This window comes from Embiotoca jacksoni, unplaced genomic scaffold (assembly GCF_022577435.1).
Source record: "Embiotoca jacksoni isolate LCO1_2020_lvr unplaced genomic scaffold, fEmbJac1.0.p SCAF_16, whole genome shotgun sequence".
Taxonomy (NCBI): domain Eukaryota; kingdom Metazoa; phylum Chordata; class Actinopteri; family Embiotocidae; genus Embiotoca; species Embiotoca jacksoni.
The window spans coordinates 13211164-13229958 of NW_027185296.1; the positions used below are offsets into that span (position 1 = coordinate 13211164).

General features: G+C 43.5%; 1 protein-coding gene across 2 annotated transcripts in view; it reads left to right on the forward strand.

The window, feature by feature from the left end:
* Positions 1-10426: 10426 nt before the first annotated feature.
* szt2 (SZT2 subunit of KICSTOR complex) overlaps positions 10427-18795 on the forward strand; it is an 84845-nt gene continuing 76476 nt past the window's right edge. For both annotated transcript variants that reach the window (XM_069150997.1, XM_069150998.1), the window contains exons 1-8: positions 10427-10571; positions 12204-12329; positions 12643-12816; positions 14043-14213; positions 14383-14523; positions 17742-17904; positions 18320-18426; positions 18563-18773. In XM_069150997.1, coding sequence (XP_069007098.1) covers positions 10548-10571; positions 12204-12329; positions 12643-12816; positions 14043-14213; positions 14383-14523; positions 17742-17904; positions 18320-18426; positions 18563-18773 — 1117 coding nt within the window. In that variant the 5' untranslated portion in view covers positions 10427-10547. The remainder of the gene's footprint in view (positions 10572-12203; positions 12330-12642; positions 12817-14042; positions 14214-14382; positions 14524-17741; positions 17905-18319; positions 18427-18562; positions 18774-18795) is intronic.

Genomic DNA, 18795 nt, shown 5'->3' on the forward strand with positions numbered 1-18795 from the left:
TCCGAGGTTCTTAGCAGTCAGGGTTGGGATAACAGAGTTGTTGAAGGTAGTAGTCAGGTCGAGGGTGGGAGAGTCTTTCCCTGGAAGGAAGAGCAGTTCGGTCTTGTGGAGGTTGATTTCCAGGTGGTGTGAGGACATCCACTGAGAGATGTCAGTCAGACAGGCAGAGATTCATGCTGCTACCTGTGTTTCAGATCGGGGAAAAGAGAGGATCAGTTGGGTGTCATCAGCATAGCTGTGGTAGGAAAAGACATGCGAGTGAAGGACAGAGCCGAGAGAGTCGGTGTAGAGAGAGAAGAGGAGGGGACCCGGGACGGAGCCTTGAGGGACACCAGTAATGAGAGGACAAGGTTCAGACACAGATCCTCTCCAAGTTACCCGGTAGGTGAGGTCGTTGAGGTAGGATGAGAACAGGGAGAGAGCAGAGCCTGAGACACCGAGGTCCTGAAGGAGGAAAGAAGGATCTGGTGGTTCACTGTGTCCAATGCAGCAGAAGGTCTAGAAGGATCAGGACAGAGGACAGAGAGGCTGCTCTAGCAGTGTGAAGCTGCTTAGAGACAGAAGGAGGACTGTCTCTGTTGAGTGGTCTGTTGAAACCAGACTGGTGGTCAAGAAGGTTATTATGGTGGAGATAGGAGGAGAGTTGGTTGAAGATAGCTCGCTCCAGAGTTTTAGAAAGAAAGGGAAGAAGAGAGACGGTCTGTAGTTGTTTACTTCAGACGGGTTGAGGGGGGGTTTCTTCAGGAGAGGGTTCACTCTCTCTTTCAGAGAGTTCAGGAAACAGACCGTTGACAGAGAAGTGTTGATGAGGTGGAGAGAAAAGGAAGAAGGTCTGGAGCAATAGACTGGATAATGAGATGGGATGGGGAGGGGGGGCAGGTGGTTGGGGGGGTGGAGGTTACCAAGGTAACAACTTGATTGGGAGACGGGGGGGGGGGGGGGGTGAAAGAGGAAAGTGAAGGGGATGAAGATGAAGATGATGGACATGTAGTTACAGAAGATGGATTATAAAATGAGCGTATGTCATCTATCTTTTTAGTAAAGTAGTTGACAAAGTGGCTTGGTGGAGGGAGGAGGGAGGGGGGGGGGTCAAGGAGGTTGGAGAAGATGGAGAAGATGAAGAAGAGCTGTTTGGGGTTGGAAAAAGAGGATTGAATTCTGGTTTGGTCGAAGGAGCTTTTGGTGTGGCTGAAGGAGAAGACAGAGGAGAGAGCAGCAGGGTGGATGTTGTCCGGTGTGATCCAGGTCTCAGTGAGACCAAGGAAGTCCAGAGATGAAGTCTGTCTTCAGCTGACTGACAGTTCCAGAGTCCTCCTGTGACGAGGTGTTGGGTATGAGTGGAACGGGTGGGACAGATAACAGAGGAAAGGTTACGGTGTTGGTGTGAATGAGTGAGAGGCCTGTAGTATCTACGAGTAGATATACGCACAGGGACGGAAAGTACACACACACACTCAGATAGTAGTAGTTATACTCAGTGTCCCCCGAAGACTCCAACGAAAGACTCCTTTGTCTTGATCCTCCGAGTCTTCAGACTCCAACGAAAGACTCCTTAGTCTTTATCCTCCGAGTCTTTGTCCTCGCTGACACTGACGCTTCAAACACTTCCTGGTTTTATAACAGGGTTGGCTACAGCTGGTCAGACCACACCTCCTGTTTGTTAGACCACACCTCCTGCTCATTAGACCACACCTCCTGTTCGTTAGACCACACCTCCTGCTCTTTAGACCTCCCGTCACCAGGTGTTACAAATGGGCGCGGGAATAGAAACTCACCACTGATTACTAAACAAAGAAAACTTTCACAGTCTCTAGATTTTGTCCCAACTTGTCCCGGAGAGTCTTTTTACCTCAAACGGTAGAAAGTAAAATACAACTTAGTCCTTAATAGAATTGGAATAAAAGACCAGCAGTTTAACTCTAAACTTGTTCTCTTTGACTCTCAGTTACTTGAGTGAAAACAAGAATCCAATCACAAACAATTCCAGCTACCAAAAAACATACAAGCTTCAGCGGTCTAGATATCCTAAAACAGCAGATGCAATAATAAACTTTAGCAGAAAAGAGTATTTAAAGATTATACTTTGCCTTAGTTCAAGTGATTCGGCTGTATGTAATCATCCAAAAGTCAAAAATACACAATCACTCATTCACTTCAGCTGCTTCCTGTTCGGTGGTTAGCTGTCTGTACATGAGACAGGGGACAGATTCCATCAGTTTTAGCTGCTGACCATCAAACAGGGTTCACTGTCTGTTCACTACTCAGTGTAAAAGTGTTTGTAGCTTCAGGGTCTGAACAATGAGGCCGATGCAGAAGTGTCTTCAGCTGCAATACCAGCGAGTGCCACTAGAGGTCGGCTCCAAAAAGCCTCCGGCTCCATAGACTCCCATTCAACTTCTCTCATCAAATCCAAAGTGAATAAAATGTGTCCATCAGTTATCTCGGTGTTGTTAGCTAAAGTCACTCCTTCTTATTAGTTTTCTGGAGGTCCATCTGAAAATAATCCCTCATTCATTAGAAAAGAAGATTCAAGAAGACCTGTTTTTGGGGGCGTGTCTGTTTGATTGACAGGCCTGTGGTGCAGTCAGGTTACAGCTATCGGTGGGCGGGACGTAGTATTGTCAGGTTTCCAATCAGATCGATCAGATCCACCACTGGCTCCTCCCCCAGCTCGTCCAAATATGGTCACTTCCTGCTCCAAACCGCTCTGAACTAACAAGATGGTGACGGACAGAATCTGAACTGGAGGCTTCACAAACCAACGGGTGACCTCACTGCTGTTGTGCACACTGACCACATGGACAGATGTTGGTCCAGATGTTAAATCTTCTTCCACAGTGAAGTGGTCAGCCTCAGACACAGGAGTGTTGTCTGAGACCTTCTTACAGTTACTCCTATACAAACCTGACACTGGAGGTTTCACGTATAATTCTGGTTTACTTCTCTGTCCTGGTTCCATCGTTCTTGCGATCAGTTCATTTAATTAGGATTCAGACCACAGTCAGGAGTTTTTAAAGTACTCAGGCCATGAATCCAAACGCAGACTCTCACCCACCATAGAAATTAATTTCCTTCCACCAACCAAACTCTGTAAAATGTAAACACATGTCGTGACATTTTATTCATTAATTTACCCACTGTGGTGGATCTGACTGATCGGAGCTGGTTTTCATTCAGGGCCCGGCTCCTGAGCAGGCAATCTTTATGAAGTCCATAAACACTTTACACACTCGTCCCAGTCACTGTAAATCTCTTTCAACATAGTTTTCATGAAGGAAACATCACCACCGTGTGTCTCTGTGAGTGTGAGTAGAGAAATCAACCGTGTAACTCTTCATTCTCTGTGTGTTCACTGGTTCTGTGTCGTCTTCTCTTCTCAGTTACAGCAGATAGAAGACGCTCAGCTGCAGCAGAGAGAAGCCAACCTGGCCGCGCTGGCTGCCATCGGGCCTCGCAGGAAGAGACCTCTGGACCAGACCCAGAGTCAGGTGAGTGTGTGTGTCAGGTCGGTGACCAAAACTGAACCCGAAGAAGCACCTGTTCAGAATAGGACGGAACAGTTCTCGTTCTGTCGGTCAGGTTTCCTCTGGATGACTGTGTCGTACGACTCCGTTCCCAAAAAAGTTGGGGCGCTGTGTAAAATGTAAACATAAACAGAATGCAAGGATTTGCAAATCACATATTTAATTGCAAATAGACCAAAGACAACATATGAAATGTTGAAACCCATAGATATTATGTGCTTACTTTGAATTTGATGGCAGCAACACGTCTCTAAAAAGTTGGGACAGGGTCAACAAAAGACTGGAAAGGTTGTGGAACGTTAAAAAAAAAAAAAAAACACTAGGTCGAACATCTGACAACTAATTAGGTAAATTGGCAACAGATCAGTAACATGATCGAGAATAAAAAGATCATCCCAGAGAGGCAGAGTCTCAGCAGTGAAGATGGGGAGAGGTTCACCACTCTGACTGTGGAAAAATAGTGCAAACATTTAAAAAGAATATTTCCTCAACGTAAAATTGCAAATAATTAGTGGATTTCATCATCTACGGTTCATAATATCATTTAAAAGATTCAGAGATTCTGGAGAACTCTGGAAACCCTTAGGTAGCACTGGAGTGGAAATCACTGCATGGGCTCAGGAACACTTGTGAAAACCATCGTCTGTGAACACAGTTCATCGCTGCGTCCACAAATGCAGGTTAAAACTCTCCAAAGAAGAAACCAGATAGAAATATGATCCAGAAACACCACCGCCTTCTCTGGACCGAGATCATTGAAGATGGCGGCTCGAGATACGACGTGAGCTCACAGCTTCAGTTTTCTATGCAGTGCATTTGAGTCTTTGTGTGCCCGGCTAGCTGATACCAGCTTCTTATTTTAAATTAGTGGAGTAATGCCGGGTCAAAGGCCGAAATAGGCCAGTGTTTTAGAACAGTATGATGATAGCATGCCACTTATTTATTAAAGTGCCCATATGATAGGATGTATGTTGGTAAAAGTATATGTATGCTGACACAAAGGATTAAAGAGCAGAAGATCTTCAGTTTCTGCATTGCAGACTGAATAAAAAAAATACTTCCAGCAGATTTTTCACATTGAATCAGGAGATGATGGAACTGTCACTTAGACTGAAGCTTCTAGTTTCAGTTTCGATGGCTGACTGAAGAGCCAGAAAACAGACGGATCTTCTTATCACCAAGCAGAGAAACTAAAATATAAAACACCACAGAATGCAACCAAAATTCAGTGAAGAGTGAAGAGCGGCACTGTATAGAAAATAAAAGAATAATGTGTTATTATGAGCGCAGGCTGATAGAGTGGCGTGTTTAAAGGCCAGCTCTTCCTGCAGAAACACAGGACTTCTACTTGTGTGACTTTGTTAATTTAGCTCATCGGCTCTTTAATTCTGTGTGTTTTAGTCGCAGCCCTGCAGGCTGTAGATTTACAGATGAGGACTCTGTGAGCTGCACGCTCCTCCCGCTGCCTTTGAGCTGCCGTCACCCAGAGGAGCTGCTGTCTCTTGCCTCTCTGAGCCACAGGGCTTCCTGTGTCATGCACACACTTTACCTCAGCTGACTCGGTAAACGCTGATGACAGGAAGGATAGTGAGAGCTGCTTTGAACATCTGTCGTTGCACTGCTGTCCTGTTTCCCCTTGAATGTTTCTGCACAGGTTACACACCCTAATAATACACAACAACCAGATTTATTTTCTTTATTTTTGAAGCTTAATTTTACTGAGGATGGACATTTTAAGCAGAAATAATGATATTCACTGGAAACTACAATATATTTTCCAAAAAAGTTGTGACACTTTGTAAAATGGAAACAAAAGTAAAGTGATGAGTTTAACAGTAAAAGGTTGTCATGCTTTACTCCCGTCAGAAGGTGGCGGAAATCTGCCTAAAAGCTGTCTGTCAGCCGCCATTAAACAACAAAAGCAGAAGAAGAAGGCGTTACTACAAGGCTCCAGAATAGTGAATAGCGAATTTCAAATAGTAATTTGGCTTGAAATGCTAATAAACGCTAGACCAGAGACAACGTATCAAATGTTGAAGCTGAGACATGTTATTGTTTTATGAAAAATATGTGCTCATTTTTTAATTTGATGGCAGCCACAAGTCGCAAAAAAAGTTGGGACGGGGGCGTGTTTACCACTGAGCTCCACCATCTCTTCTTTTTACAACACTGTATATGTTTGGGAACTGAGGAGACCAGTTTCTGGAGTTTTGAAAGTGAAATGTTGTCCCATTCTTGGCTGTTGGAGGATTTCAGCTGCTCAACAGTTCAGAGTCTCCTTCGTTGTTGTTTTTTTTCATTTACAAATGTTTTCAACGGGTGACAGGTCTGGACTGTTTGTTTGTTCAGATCATTTTTACATTTAAACTCATAAAACTGGTTCTGGGTTGGAGATGAATTTATGTAAAAGTGCAGAAATGCTGCAGTGTGACACTCATTTGTGTGTGTGTGTGTTGTGTGTGTGTGTGTGTGTGTGTGTGTGTGTGTGTGTGTGTGTGTCAGGTGTGTGTGGTGCCTCGGCAGGGTGTCCATAGAGTGAGTCGGGTGATGCTGAGAGACCTGCTGCTGTGCATGGAGCAGGAGCCCTTCCTCCGACACTCTCTCGCTCTATATAAAGCCATGCTGTGATTATCTGACTGAACTGCTCCGATTATAAAATATCGTATTTTGTGTTGACGAGATCCCAACTCCTGGGATATTCTTTTTGTTCTCAAAGTTTGTTTCATTATCTTTGTTTATGTTAATGTTCAGAAGGTCCAGTAGTTCTGGATCAGCGCTCTGTAACAGCAGAGTTTTTTTTGTTTTGCTGTTGATTGTGTTTCTTTGATGAGAAAAACTTCAGGTGCAGAAATATTGAACCTGTTTACTGTGATATGTTCTATAAGCTATTTTTAAAAATATAAAATAAAAAAATAAAAAAGTTGGATTTTCAGTTATTCATTATTCTGCTTGTTTATTGTTTTACCATTAAATAAGTTAAATTTCTCCCATCCTAACCAAACCATCCTTTGGTTGTTTTTTAGCCTCCACTGACAATGAAATGTTCCATACCTGAACAGAGTGCAGTGAACCGTGTTGTGTACGCAGTGATATTCACCACAGGAGGACTCGGGGTTCTCGCACTCCTGGAAGGTTTTAGATTCAGCATCCAGTCCTGCAGAACATCCTGGAAATACAGAAAATAGTTTAGAAATAATATGAATGTTGTCATCTTCTGCTGCTGAGATATTCAATTCAATTCAACTTTATTTATATTGCGCCAATTCACAACACAGGTTATTTCATGGCACTTAACACATTAAAGTCGTTACAGCAAGACTTTACAATATTATACAGAGAAACCAACAATTCAACAATTCATCAATTCATCAATTCATCAATTCAACAATTCAACAATTCATCAATTCAACAATTCATCAATTCAACAATTCATCAATTCAACAATTCATCAATTCAACAATTCAACAATTCATCAATTCAACAATTCATCAATTCAACAATTCAACAATTCATCAATTCATCAATTCAACAATTCATCAATTCAACAATCATCAATTCAACAATTCATCAATTCAACAATTCATCAATTCAACAATTCATCAATTCAACAATTCATCAATTCATCAATTCAACAATTCATCAATTCAACAATTCATCAATTCAACAATTCATCAATTCAACAATTCAACAATTCATCAATTCAACAATTCAACAATTCAACAATTCATCAATTCAACAATTCAACAATTCCCACATAAGCTAGGAGGGAAAAACTCCCTTTAACAGGAAGAAACCTCCGACAGAACCAGGATCAGAGATGGGCGGAGCATCTGTTGACAGAACCAAGATCAGAGGTGGGCGGAGCATCTGTTAACAGAACCAGGATCAGAGGTGGGCGGAGCATCTGTTAACAGAACCAGGGTCAGAGGTGGGCGGAGCATCTGTTAACAGAACCAGGCTCAGAGGTGGGCGGAGCATCTGTTAACAGGACCAGGCTCAGAGGTGGGCGGAGCATCTGTTAACAGAACCAGGCTCAGAGGTGGGCGGAGCATCTGTTAACAGAACCAGGATCAGAGGTGGGCGGAGCATCTGTTAACAGAACCAGGCTCAGAGGTGGGCGGAGCATCTGTTAACAGGACCAGGCTCAGAGGTGGGCGGAGCATCTGTTAACAGAACCAGGCTCAGAGGTGGGCGGAGCATCTGTTAACAGGACCAGGCTCAGAGGTGGGCGGAGCATCTGTTAACAGGACCAGGCTCAGAGGTGGGCGGCCATCTGCCTCGACCGGTTGGGGTGAGAAGAGAGCAGAGAGAGAAAAGGACAGCATAGAGATACAAGAGAAGAACTTGGTGGAGACAACAAGCTATGATAGCTATTCTAGATATGATGTGTTTCATAGAGGCGATTTGCTCCCTTGTTGGTGTGTGTGAGCTCTGTGATGTGAAACTGTGTGTTGCTTCGATGCATCAGAATCAGATTTATTTAAAGTTTCCTGAAGTTAAACTTGAAGTTACCTCAATTACCACAAATCCGGGTTGTCGTCTGGATGGAGAAAATGTTTTCAAAAGTAAAATCATAATTTTATAAAGTAGGATTTTGAACCAGGACTTCTTAACACCTTGATCACAAAGAAAGGTTCAACCTGCTGGATCTCACCTCCATCTTCTTTATATTTCTACTTTAATAGTTCAACATCTGGAGATATGCGCTGATTGACTTTCATGCCAAAGGTAAACGTTCCGGTGATTCCACCTCCTGTCTTTGAAGTTACAGTCAGCAGCCGGCTGAGTTTACAGAGACTTGACTGAATCCACCCACAGCAGGCGACATGATATTATGTTTGTGAAATTGGTGTCAAAACAAAACTTTAAACATCTTATCTTACACACAGACATGAGGTATATCAATCTTAAGTTAATAATTAATAATAGCAAGAAAATTCCTGCAGAAATTCTGAGTGCCCATGTTGGGTTGAGTCATTCTAATGTCCTCTGATGTCCTCTAAACGGGACTGTGTGTGTAAAAATAGAACTATTTTTTGTGATTCTGATATTTAAATTTGAGATCATTTGTTCTTTACATGTCATCATACCACATTTCTTTTGGGAATCTTTTCAAATTTGGATAGATGAAAAGGACTCTGAATCACCCAAATTAATTCATATTTAATGAGATCAAATTTTGAGTTAGATTGTAAGACCTAAGAAGAAATGCTTTATAACAGCCTAATTATCAGAGCTAATAAATTCATCCACAGGTGCTGATTCATTCATGTCAGACCACTTCTTAGTGTTCATGAATGAGTTGATCGATTTTAAGAAAGCTTTAAAATGAGTAAAAACTAAACAAGCCTTGTCTACAATCACATCAGGAAATTGCTTCTTGATTACATCTTTGTCTTGTTTTGGTTTTCTTTCATTTAACTTTTGTTGTTGCTGTTTTTATTGATCTTTTTCTGTTGTTGCTACTGATTTGTACTATAACATTTGTTTTTACAGATCAGTTTATAATAATAATAATAATAATAATAATAATAATAAAACAGAACAAAAACAAAAACAGTATGTGCAACATTTATCTTGTCCCGACAGAAACTGATTTACGAGGTCGTTTCATTTCCGGTGTGAAGTTTATTTTAAACACATTTAACGTGTGAACTACAGCAGTACGTTTCCCGCCTCCGAGGCTGACTGTCTGCTCTTCACACAGTTCATCCAACATCTTCACGGTTAGTCGTTCCTGGTTAGTAGTTCCTAGTTAGTTGTCTAATCCGACTTCCCGCTGTTTCTTGCGGAGGAAAAGGAGAAACGGGATCACTTCCGGACCAGGTGCCGCTCAAAAAACACAACATTCACGGAAGTTTAATGAGTACATTTTCAAAATAAAAGATTACAAACAACACCAACATTTAAGTGCAAAGGCATTTTTTTTTTTAGGATGAAATTAACCAACACGAACAAATAACCCGATTTAGATTCTGATTTGACTATTAATGAAGATGTCAAATTACCTGGTTTAAAACTTCTTTAGAATTAGTCTGAGAATCGACTGAAGCTTTTTACATCCACACAGAAACCAGCACAACAACAACAGGGGCATCCACATGACCCAGGACCACACACAGAAACCAGCACAACAACAACAGGAGCATCCACATGACCCAGGACCACACACAGAAACCAGCACAACAACAACAGGGGCATCCACATGACCCAGGACCACACACAGAAACCAGCACAACAACAACAGGAGCATCCACATGACCCAGGACCACACACAGAAACCAGCACAACAACAACAGGGGCATCCACATGACCCAGGACCACACACAGAAACCAGCACAACAACAACAGGGGCATCCACATGACCCAGGACCACACACAGAAACCAGCACAACAACAACAGGAGCATCCACATGACCCAGGACCACACACAGAAACCAGCACAACAACAACAGGGGCATCCACATGACCCAGGACCACACACAGAAACCAGCACAACAACAACAGGGGCATCCACATGACCCAGGACCACACACAGAAACCAGCACAACAACAACAGGGGCATCCACATGACCCAGGACCACACACAGAAACCAGCACAACAACAGGAGCATCCACATGACCCAGGACCACAGGACACCTCGATGAAGTCAAACGTGGGGATTGTTGTTACTGTTGTGATTGGACTGGTATGTCAACATGTCAGTGGAAAAACGATCTTACGATAAACGATAAAAGACGTGGAAAGGTAAAAATATACACATGTATATTTGCTTTGAAATTAGTTTGAATTCCCCGTGTTTGATTGGTTTAACGATCGTCAGCGCCTGATACATTTTATTTTGAAAGACGTGACCGGAAGCTGTCCATGTCGACGGAAGCGGATGCTGCTGTAGGAACACCTGATCAGTGGAGCAGGCGGATGATAAACAAGTTCCTGAGAGGTTATTGAGCACAACGTGGAAGTGGATACCGGCGGGCCGAGGGTCGCAGACTTCCCGCGGTCCTTATGCTGCACGCGGCATGGCAGAGAGACAGGACACCGAGGTAAACACCGAGGACCGGATCTGCTCACAAACACATTGTCCGGTTCGGTGGTTCGTTCTGACCCAGAACTCGACCAAGTTCGGTTAAAGTGACCCGCGAACAAGAAGTCTGGAGCAGGTGGAGTTGTTGCTGCCTTCATGTGGACGGAGAGCTCGTGCTGAGTCGCGTCAGTCAAACATGTCCGAGCTTCTGCCCCATCAGACACGTGACGATGATGATGATGGTGGTGGTGATGGTGGTGGTGGTGGTGGTGATGATGATGATGGTGATGATGATGGTGGTGGTGGTGATGATGATGGTGGTGGTGATGATGATGGTGATGATGATGGTGGTGGTGGTGGTGGTGGTGATGATGATGGTGGTGGTGGTGGTGATGATGATGATGGTGGTGGTGGTGGTGGTGATGGTGATGATGATGGTGGTGGTGATGATGATGATGGTGGTGGTGATGGTGGTGATGATGATGGTGGTGGTGGTGGTGGTGATGATGATGGTGGTGGTGGTGGTGATGGTGATGATGATGATGGTGGTGGTGATGATGATGATGGTGATGGTGGTGGTGATGATGATGGTGGTGGTGATGATGATGATGGTGGTGGTGATGGTGGTGGTGATGATGATGATGGTGGTGGTGGTGGTGATGATGATGGTGGTGGTGGTGGTGGTGGTGATGATGATGATGGTGGTGGTGGTGGTGATGATGATGATGGTGGTGGTGGTGGTGATGATGATGGTGGTGGTGGTGGTGGTGATGGTGATGATGCAGTCCATAAAGGAGTGACAGTGAAACAGTGAATACATGCTGTTGTTCTTCTGGTCGCTCTGATATCTAACGATTATAACTTTCATTTAAATGAAACGTTGGAATTCATGTTCATCGTTGAACTTATTGTTTTACATTTCTATACAATCTAAACATCACATCAAATAATTCATGTGACTTTTGTATTCATTTTTTATCCAACGTTATATTATTTTGCACTATGTTCAACAGTAAACACGTCTTATTCTTTAGGTTTATTTATTTAGATAGATCTACAACAAAGGTGCTCAAATTCTTCCCTCTGAAGGGTTAAAAATTCATGTTGGTGGAGGTCATGGAGCCAAAAATACATGTTTATGTTCTGGGAAATTACATTTGATTAAAATGTACCATAGAGTACAGAAAATGTATATTATAGATCTAAAATGTTATTACTTTTCAGAAATTATTGTCAAAAACGTAAAGCATCTTTATGATTCCTTTTGGGAAAATAAGCGCTGGCTTGTCAAATGCTGTGACGGCCCTGAACAAAGAAAGTGAGGGCCAAACATGGCCCGCGGGCCCTGAATTGGGCAGCTCTGTATGAATTGAATGAAGTCTGAACTTGACACGTCCACTCAGGTTAGCAACAGGAAGACTGAACCAGCAGACATCCGGCTGAAGAGCTGCGGTGGATCATTGAATCCTTTGTTTAAAGTTTTTATTTTTATTTTGCCATGAAACATTTCCGATGTTAAACGAACGTATTTCTAAATGCCGTGTCGTCTTTTACTGATCTGAAGCTGCAGTCTTGTGTCCTTCATGTCGGTCCCTGCACCCTCTTGTCCAGCGAGTTTGGTTCCAGCACAGCTTCTTCTCTGTGTCCTCAGGTGGAGGAGGCCGACCAGATCTACCTGCTCATGAAGGAGGACTATAGGATCTCCCGGAACGTGCGTCTGGCCTGGTTTCTGGGTAAACTCAATCAAGTCATCTGGCCGACCTCGAAGCCTGAAGTGGTGAGTCGGAGGCTCGTCTGTCTGCAGCGAGAGTGAGCTGACGGACTCCTGCTGGGAGAGCCGTGTGTTTCTGTCGCTGTAAGACTGCAGCTCTGTGCAGAAAAAACCCAATCTGTCAGGAGCATGAGGGTGCAGCCGCTGTACGTCCCAGAGTCACGGCTCTGACTTCTGCATTCAATTTAACGTGTGAAAAACATACATTTCATATAAGTTTATCTCCGTAGTATTTATAATCATAATGTTTGTGAAAATGTTTGACAGATCTGTGAATGTTGTAAATGTTGTGAATAATAAGATGTCGCTTCACTTCCAGCTGAACTCAGAAAATGAACTGGACCTGCTGAGCATCTTACCTAAAGGATGGCAGCCGGACTTCTCCCCCACCACGTACCCCTGCATCCTGATGCCGTCCACCCGGGCCACCTTCCTGGCTCGGAGGTACCGCTTCATCATCGAGCTGGACCTCAGCCCCTCCACGGGGATTGTGGTGAGTCTCGGGGTTGATTGTCTTCGAATATAAAAAAAATCCAGCAGCCTGTCTTTGAATCCTGCTCAGAGTTCCCTCTCAGTGTGTAGTTAAGATTTTATCATCTGTATCCAGTAAGCTGACAGTTTTCTGTGACCCATGATCTTATGGATCGTTGCACCTCCTATGAGTTAAGGAGATACTTGATGATAACATAACTGATGGATAAAAGCCTCTATTGAGGGCTTTTAAAATGACATTATATCTGCAGACCTTCCCACAGTTCATAGCAGAATTGGTAACGATAGCCTATAAAATGTGGTTTTATACACCACAAAATGTAAACAAACTGAGATGGATGGTTGAGAGGAAATCCTCTGGAAGTGGTGACATCACCGGCTGCTCGCTGCTCTGGTTATTTAGACATGTTTTGGAAGTTGTTTGTATTTCAATTCTAACGTATGCATTGGGTTTGCTGATGTTAATGCCTTTACTAAGCTTAGGTAATTTAAACACGCATAAATATAAATATATATAAAAACAAAATACTGTGAACTCCAATATAAAAAGCAGTGATTGTCAGATACTTCCTGAAGTCTTCTTTCTTTTCCAACGGCGTCGTGTTGTTTCCAAGCAGCGTGTGATGTCACGATAGTGTGTCCCTCACGGACTCAAACACTCAACACAACACACACACACACACACACACACACACACACACACACACACACACACACACACACACACACACACACACACACACACACACACACACTCAACACAACACACACACACACATGCACACGTGACCTCGGTGACGACGTGAGGCTTTCAGTGCTCAGGCTCGAGGGTGCGTTTGGGATCGGGCCATCTTCTCTGCGCTCCGTACACATCAGGACCAGCCTCTGAACTTTCTCGTATTTCATCTATTGTCTGAGTCTCTCTGCGTTGCTTATTGTTCGAGCTGCTCCAGGAAGTGATCTGCCCTCAAACACAAACACAGTTCAGTGGACATCTTGTGATCTCAGTGGTTGTTGATAGATAAATACAAGTCTGTGTGAACCTTTTATTTAGTCTTATACTACATAGTTATCACAGTGCCATGTCCTGGAAGTACACTAATATATCTCAGTGTTAGGGGTTATGACCACACAATATTAATGCAGTATTTTACAATCAACTAAAAACTACTCAGCAGACGGAGCTCCGGGTTTCTTCACAAGTGAAGTGTGTTTTGTGCTCTGCAGGACGACAGCACCGGGGAGATGATCTTCGATGAGGTCTTCCATGCCTTGTCCCGGTGTCTGGCTGGTCTGGTTCAACCTTTTAAAGTCCCCGGAACCGATCAGCTGTTCAAGCCCAAGATCTTCATCACCATCTTGGCGTACTCTTCAATTATTGGCCTCGCTTCACACCAGGTGGTTCAGTCATTTACAGCTCGTCCTGGTGTTTCTCACTGGTGTATGAACATGTGCCGAACAGGAAACCTGAGGATTAAATAGGAATGTGTTGTATTTGTTCCTATGTGATGTTTAAAGCTGCTCTGGATGCTGTTGCACTTCTCTGACAGTTTTCTCTCCTCTGCAGGTTTTGGTACAAGGATGTCAGCTGGACAGAATCGACCTGGACGAGTTCCTGCATCACATCTATCAGCAGCTCAGAGCCGTGGAGAGCTCCATCGCAGAGGTCCTCCATCAGCAGCACGAGCAGACCAGTGCTCAGGAGAAGGTGATGGAATGACACGCCTCATCAAAACAACACATTCAACTTTATAAAAGTAATGTAGACACTGTAATATGAATCCTCTTATTAACAACACTACTATGAAGGAGAAGGGCAGGGTTGGTTGGTATTCTATATTTTATTTATTGTCAGCAAAGTCCTTGAACACACTCAAACTAATAATGCGTGTATCCACCACTGTGTGTATCAAAGCCTGATCCGTCTCCTTCCTCCGGAACCGATCCGGGGAAGTTTGGAGGTCGAGCGTAAAGGTAACCACAACATACCCTGGTGCAGATTGTGGTTCAGATCATCAACTACTTGTAGCTGAAATCCAGATGAAGCTGAAGTCAGTGAAACGGGAGACTCCTCCACGTAGATATGATGTGAGGTGGATTAATCATCAATACCGACTGGAAGTGATCAATTCTTTCCAAGTAGTGCTTGAAAAGGAAGAAGAATGGACTCCAAATGAACTTTGGGAACAGACAAAGGAAGCAATCTATGAAGCAGCACTAAAGAACTTGCCAAAACCAAAGACATCTCGGTCACCATGGATATCAGATGAAGTTGGTAAACTAGCTGATGAAAGACGGCTGATAAAAGCAAAGGTCCTACAATCTGAAAAGGACAAAAAGCAGGATAAAGATCTCAGCAGGAGAATGCAACGTAGGACTAGACAGGAGAAGCAGGCTTTCCTTGGAAATAATTCACATTCATCTTCCAATCACTCCAGAGATCTTTTTGAGGCAGTGAAAGAAATCACAGGGAAGAAAACACCAAAGGTGAATGAAGATGGAGAAACTCGAACTGAGGATGATCAAATCAAGCGAAGGTGGAAGCAGTACTGCCGAGGGTTGTATGCTAGCAGAGATGGTCTAGTAGGTACATCAGAACCAGTTGAGATGGAGGAAGAGGAACCTCTTATATTCAGAGCAGAAGTGGTACAGGCAATGAAGAAATTGCGGACGGGTAGAGCACCAGGCCATGATGATATTCCAGCTGAACTGATGAAGGAAACAGGAGAACAGGGAGTGAGTGTGATGCATAAATTATGCAATTTGATCTGGAGAGATAAAACTGGCCAACTGGACAAGATCAATATTCTTACCGCTTCCTAAAAAAGGTGACACTCAAGAATGCAAAGACAACAGAACCATTTCTCTCATCTCTCATGCAAGTAAGATCCTCCTATACATTATTGTTGAGAGAATAAAGCAGTATATGTGTTGAGAGAATAAAGCAGTATATGTGTTGAGAGAATAAAGCAGTATATGTGTTGAGAGAATAAAGCAGTATATGTGTTGAGAGAATAAAGCAGTATATGTGTTGAGAGAATAAAGCAGTATATGTGTTGAGAGAATAAAGCAGTGTATGTGTTGAGAGAATAAAGCAGTATATGTGTTGAGAGAATAAAGCAGTATATGTGTTGAGAGAATAAAGCAGTATATGTGTTGAGAGAATAAAGCAGTATATGTGTCGTGAGATCACTTCAGCAGGCAGGTTTTGTTGAAGGAAGGCCTCAAGAGACCAGATAGCAAACGTTAGGAATATAATGGAGAGCTATGGAATTCCATTTTCCAGTCCACATGTGCTTTATTGACTACTCTAAAGCCTTTGATACTGTCCAGCACCAAAACCTTTGGACTACATTAGTATCAATGGGCTTCCCAAAACATGTTATAGAACTGCTGAGGACACTCTATGACCATCAGGAATCAACAGTGAGAACTGCATGCGGAGACACTGACTGGTTTAACATTGAGCAAGTGGTAGGACAAGCATGTATACTGTCTCCTCATCTGTTCAATGCCTATGCAGAACACATCATGTGACTGGTCCTTGAAAACTATGATGGTGGAAAATCAGTCGGGGGCAGAGCAATTAACAACTTGCGATATGCTGATGACACGACTCTATTAGCAGGCAGTGCAAATGAACTGGAGAATCTGATTGAAAGAGTGAGAGTAGAGAGGGAGAAGTTTGGCCTCTTTCTAAATGTAAGCAAGACGAAGGTGATGATTGTCAACCAATGTGAAGAGAACCCATCAATTCATGCAGGAAACGACGCAATTGAAGTAACAGACCATTTCAATTACCTTCGTTCAATGATATCGAACCAAGGTGGTTGTTCCACTGAGATAAAACGCAGACTTGCAATGGCAAAATCATCAATGTCTGCTATGAACAAGATGTGGAAGGACAGAAGCATCAGCTAAAGAACAAAGATCAGACTGGTCTCCACCTTGATTTTCCCAATTGCAACATATGCATGCGAAACTTGGACTATCAATGCTGCAGATCAGAGAAAGATTGAAGCATTTGAGATGTGGTGTTGGAGAAAGCTTCTGTCCATTCCTTGGACAGCCAAGAGGACCAATGAGAGTGTCCTGCTTGAAATTGGAGAAAAAAAAAAATCTCTTCAAAGTGGTTGCAAAACAAAAACTGCAATATTTTGGTCACATTGCCAGGCGAGAAGGAGACAACCTGGAAAAGCTGATTATGTTTGGTAAAGTTGAAGGTAAAAGAAGCAGAGGAAGACAGAAACTCCGCTGGACAGATGGAATTACAACTCTCACAAACACATCAATTTATAGCTGCTACATCGAAGCTCAAAACCGCTATGAATGGAGAAACTTCATCAAAAAGGTCACGAATACTCAGATATGAGTGGAACGACGAACCCAAAGAGAACATATCAAATGTTGAAACGGAGAAATTTTGTACATTTTTGGAAAAGTGTATTCTCATACAACTGGAAAAGTTGTGTAAAGCTTAAAAAGAAACACCGCCGCCTTCTCTGGACCGAGATCATTGAAGATGGACTGAGGTGAAGTGGAAAACTGTCCTGAGGTCTGATGGATCACAATCTGAGATTCTGTTTGGAAATCATGGACGCTGCATCCTCCAGGTTAAAGAGGAGAGGGACCATCCAGCTTGTTATCAGCTCAGTTCTGAAGCCAGCATCTGTGATGGTACAAATGTTGGACATTTTATTTGTGTTTTAAAAACAGTGAATCCTGTTAGCCTCACTGTTGCACTTCTGCTGCCTGTCTGCTACCCTGATGTCTTAACTAATCCCACAATCCTTTGCTGCATTATTCTCTGGCATTTGATGAAAATCATTAGAGGTTACTAATAGCCTGATGTCACTGCGTGCTCCATCAGATGTCTTGTTGATCAATATACATGTCATCATATTTATTTTGTCATGTGATTTTTAGTCTGTGGAGACTGCACAAGGCTCAAATCACCATAGCAACACCCTGGACGACCAGTCCTACAGGAAGCAGGGCGTGTCCTTGGTGTCAGCCGATATGGGTCTGGTCAGCATGGTACGGCAGGGTATCCTGGCCCTCCAGCTGTTACCCCCCAACTCCAGTGCAGGTAGGTTTACCTGAAGTACTTGTTAAGTTCTTCATCAGGTGTTACGCCGCTCGCTCACTGATTTGCTGAATTATTTTCTTCAAAATGTGATCATCCTCTCCAGACAGGCGACCGATATTGGGGAGTTAAAAATTCTGATATGGACTCATATATAATACACACACACACACACACACACACACACACACACACACACACACACACTGAACATGGTGGCTTCAGGATCAGTTTGAGATTTGAGCAGTGATGTTCTTCTTGCTCCGACCCACTCTGACTCCCATGATGCACTGCTGTTTTTCCTGTTCAGACACCACTGACTGGTGGAATGACCTCGGTGTGCTTCAAATCAACGAGGTCATGTGATGTTTGAGTCACTAGTAAAGCGATGATTCGTGTCCCCCCGCCTGTGCTGCAGGTATCATTATAATCACAGACGGAGTGACGAGCGTCCCTGATGTCGCCGTGTGTGAAACGCTGCTCAACCAGCTCAGGAGTGGCACCATCGCCTGCTCCTTTGTCCAGGTAACCATGGTAACATGTTATGTGTAAACCTTATATACTTCAACATGTTGAAAACCAGCACAGACGTCACAACAAGTCAGAGGGATTCTGAGTCTTTACCCCGGAGTCTCCGTATGTTACGGGTGTCCCTCTCCAGGTGGGCGGAGCCTACTCCTACGACTGCAGCTTCGGCTACATCCCCAACATAGAGCTGATGAAGTTCATCTCGTTGGCCACCTTCGGCTCTTACCTGCCCAGCTGTCCTGAAGTGGACCTGAACAGCCAGGAGATGAACGCGTACCACCGGGCCTTCTTAACCTACTCCTTCCTCAAGACGCCCGAGTCCATGAACTCCGAGTACTTCTGTGGTGAGACGCGTGATCAACCTAT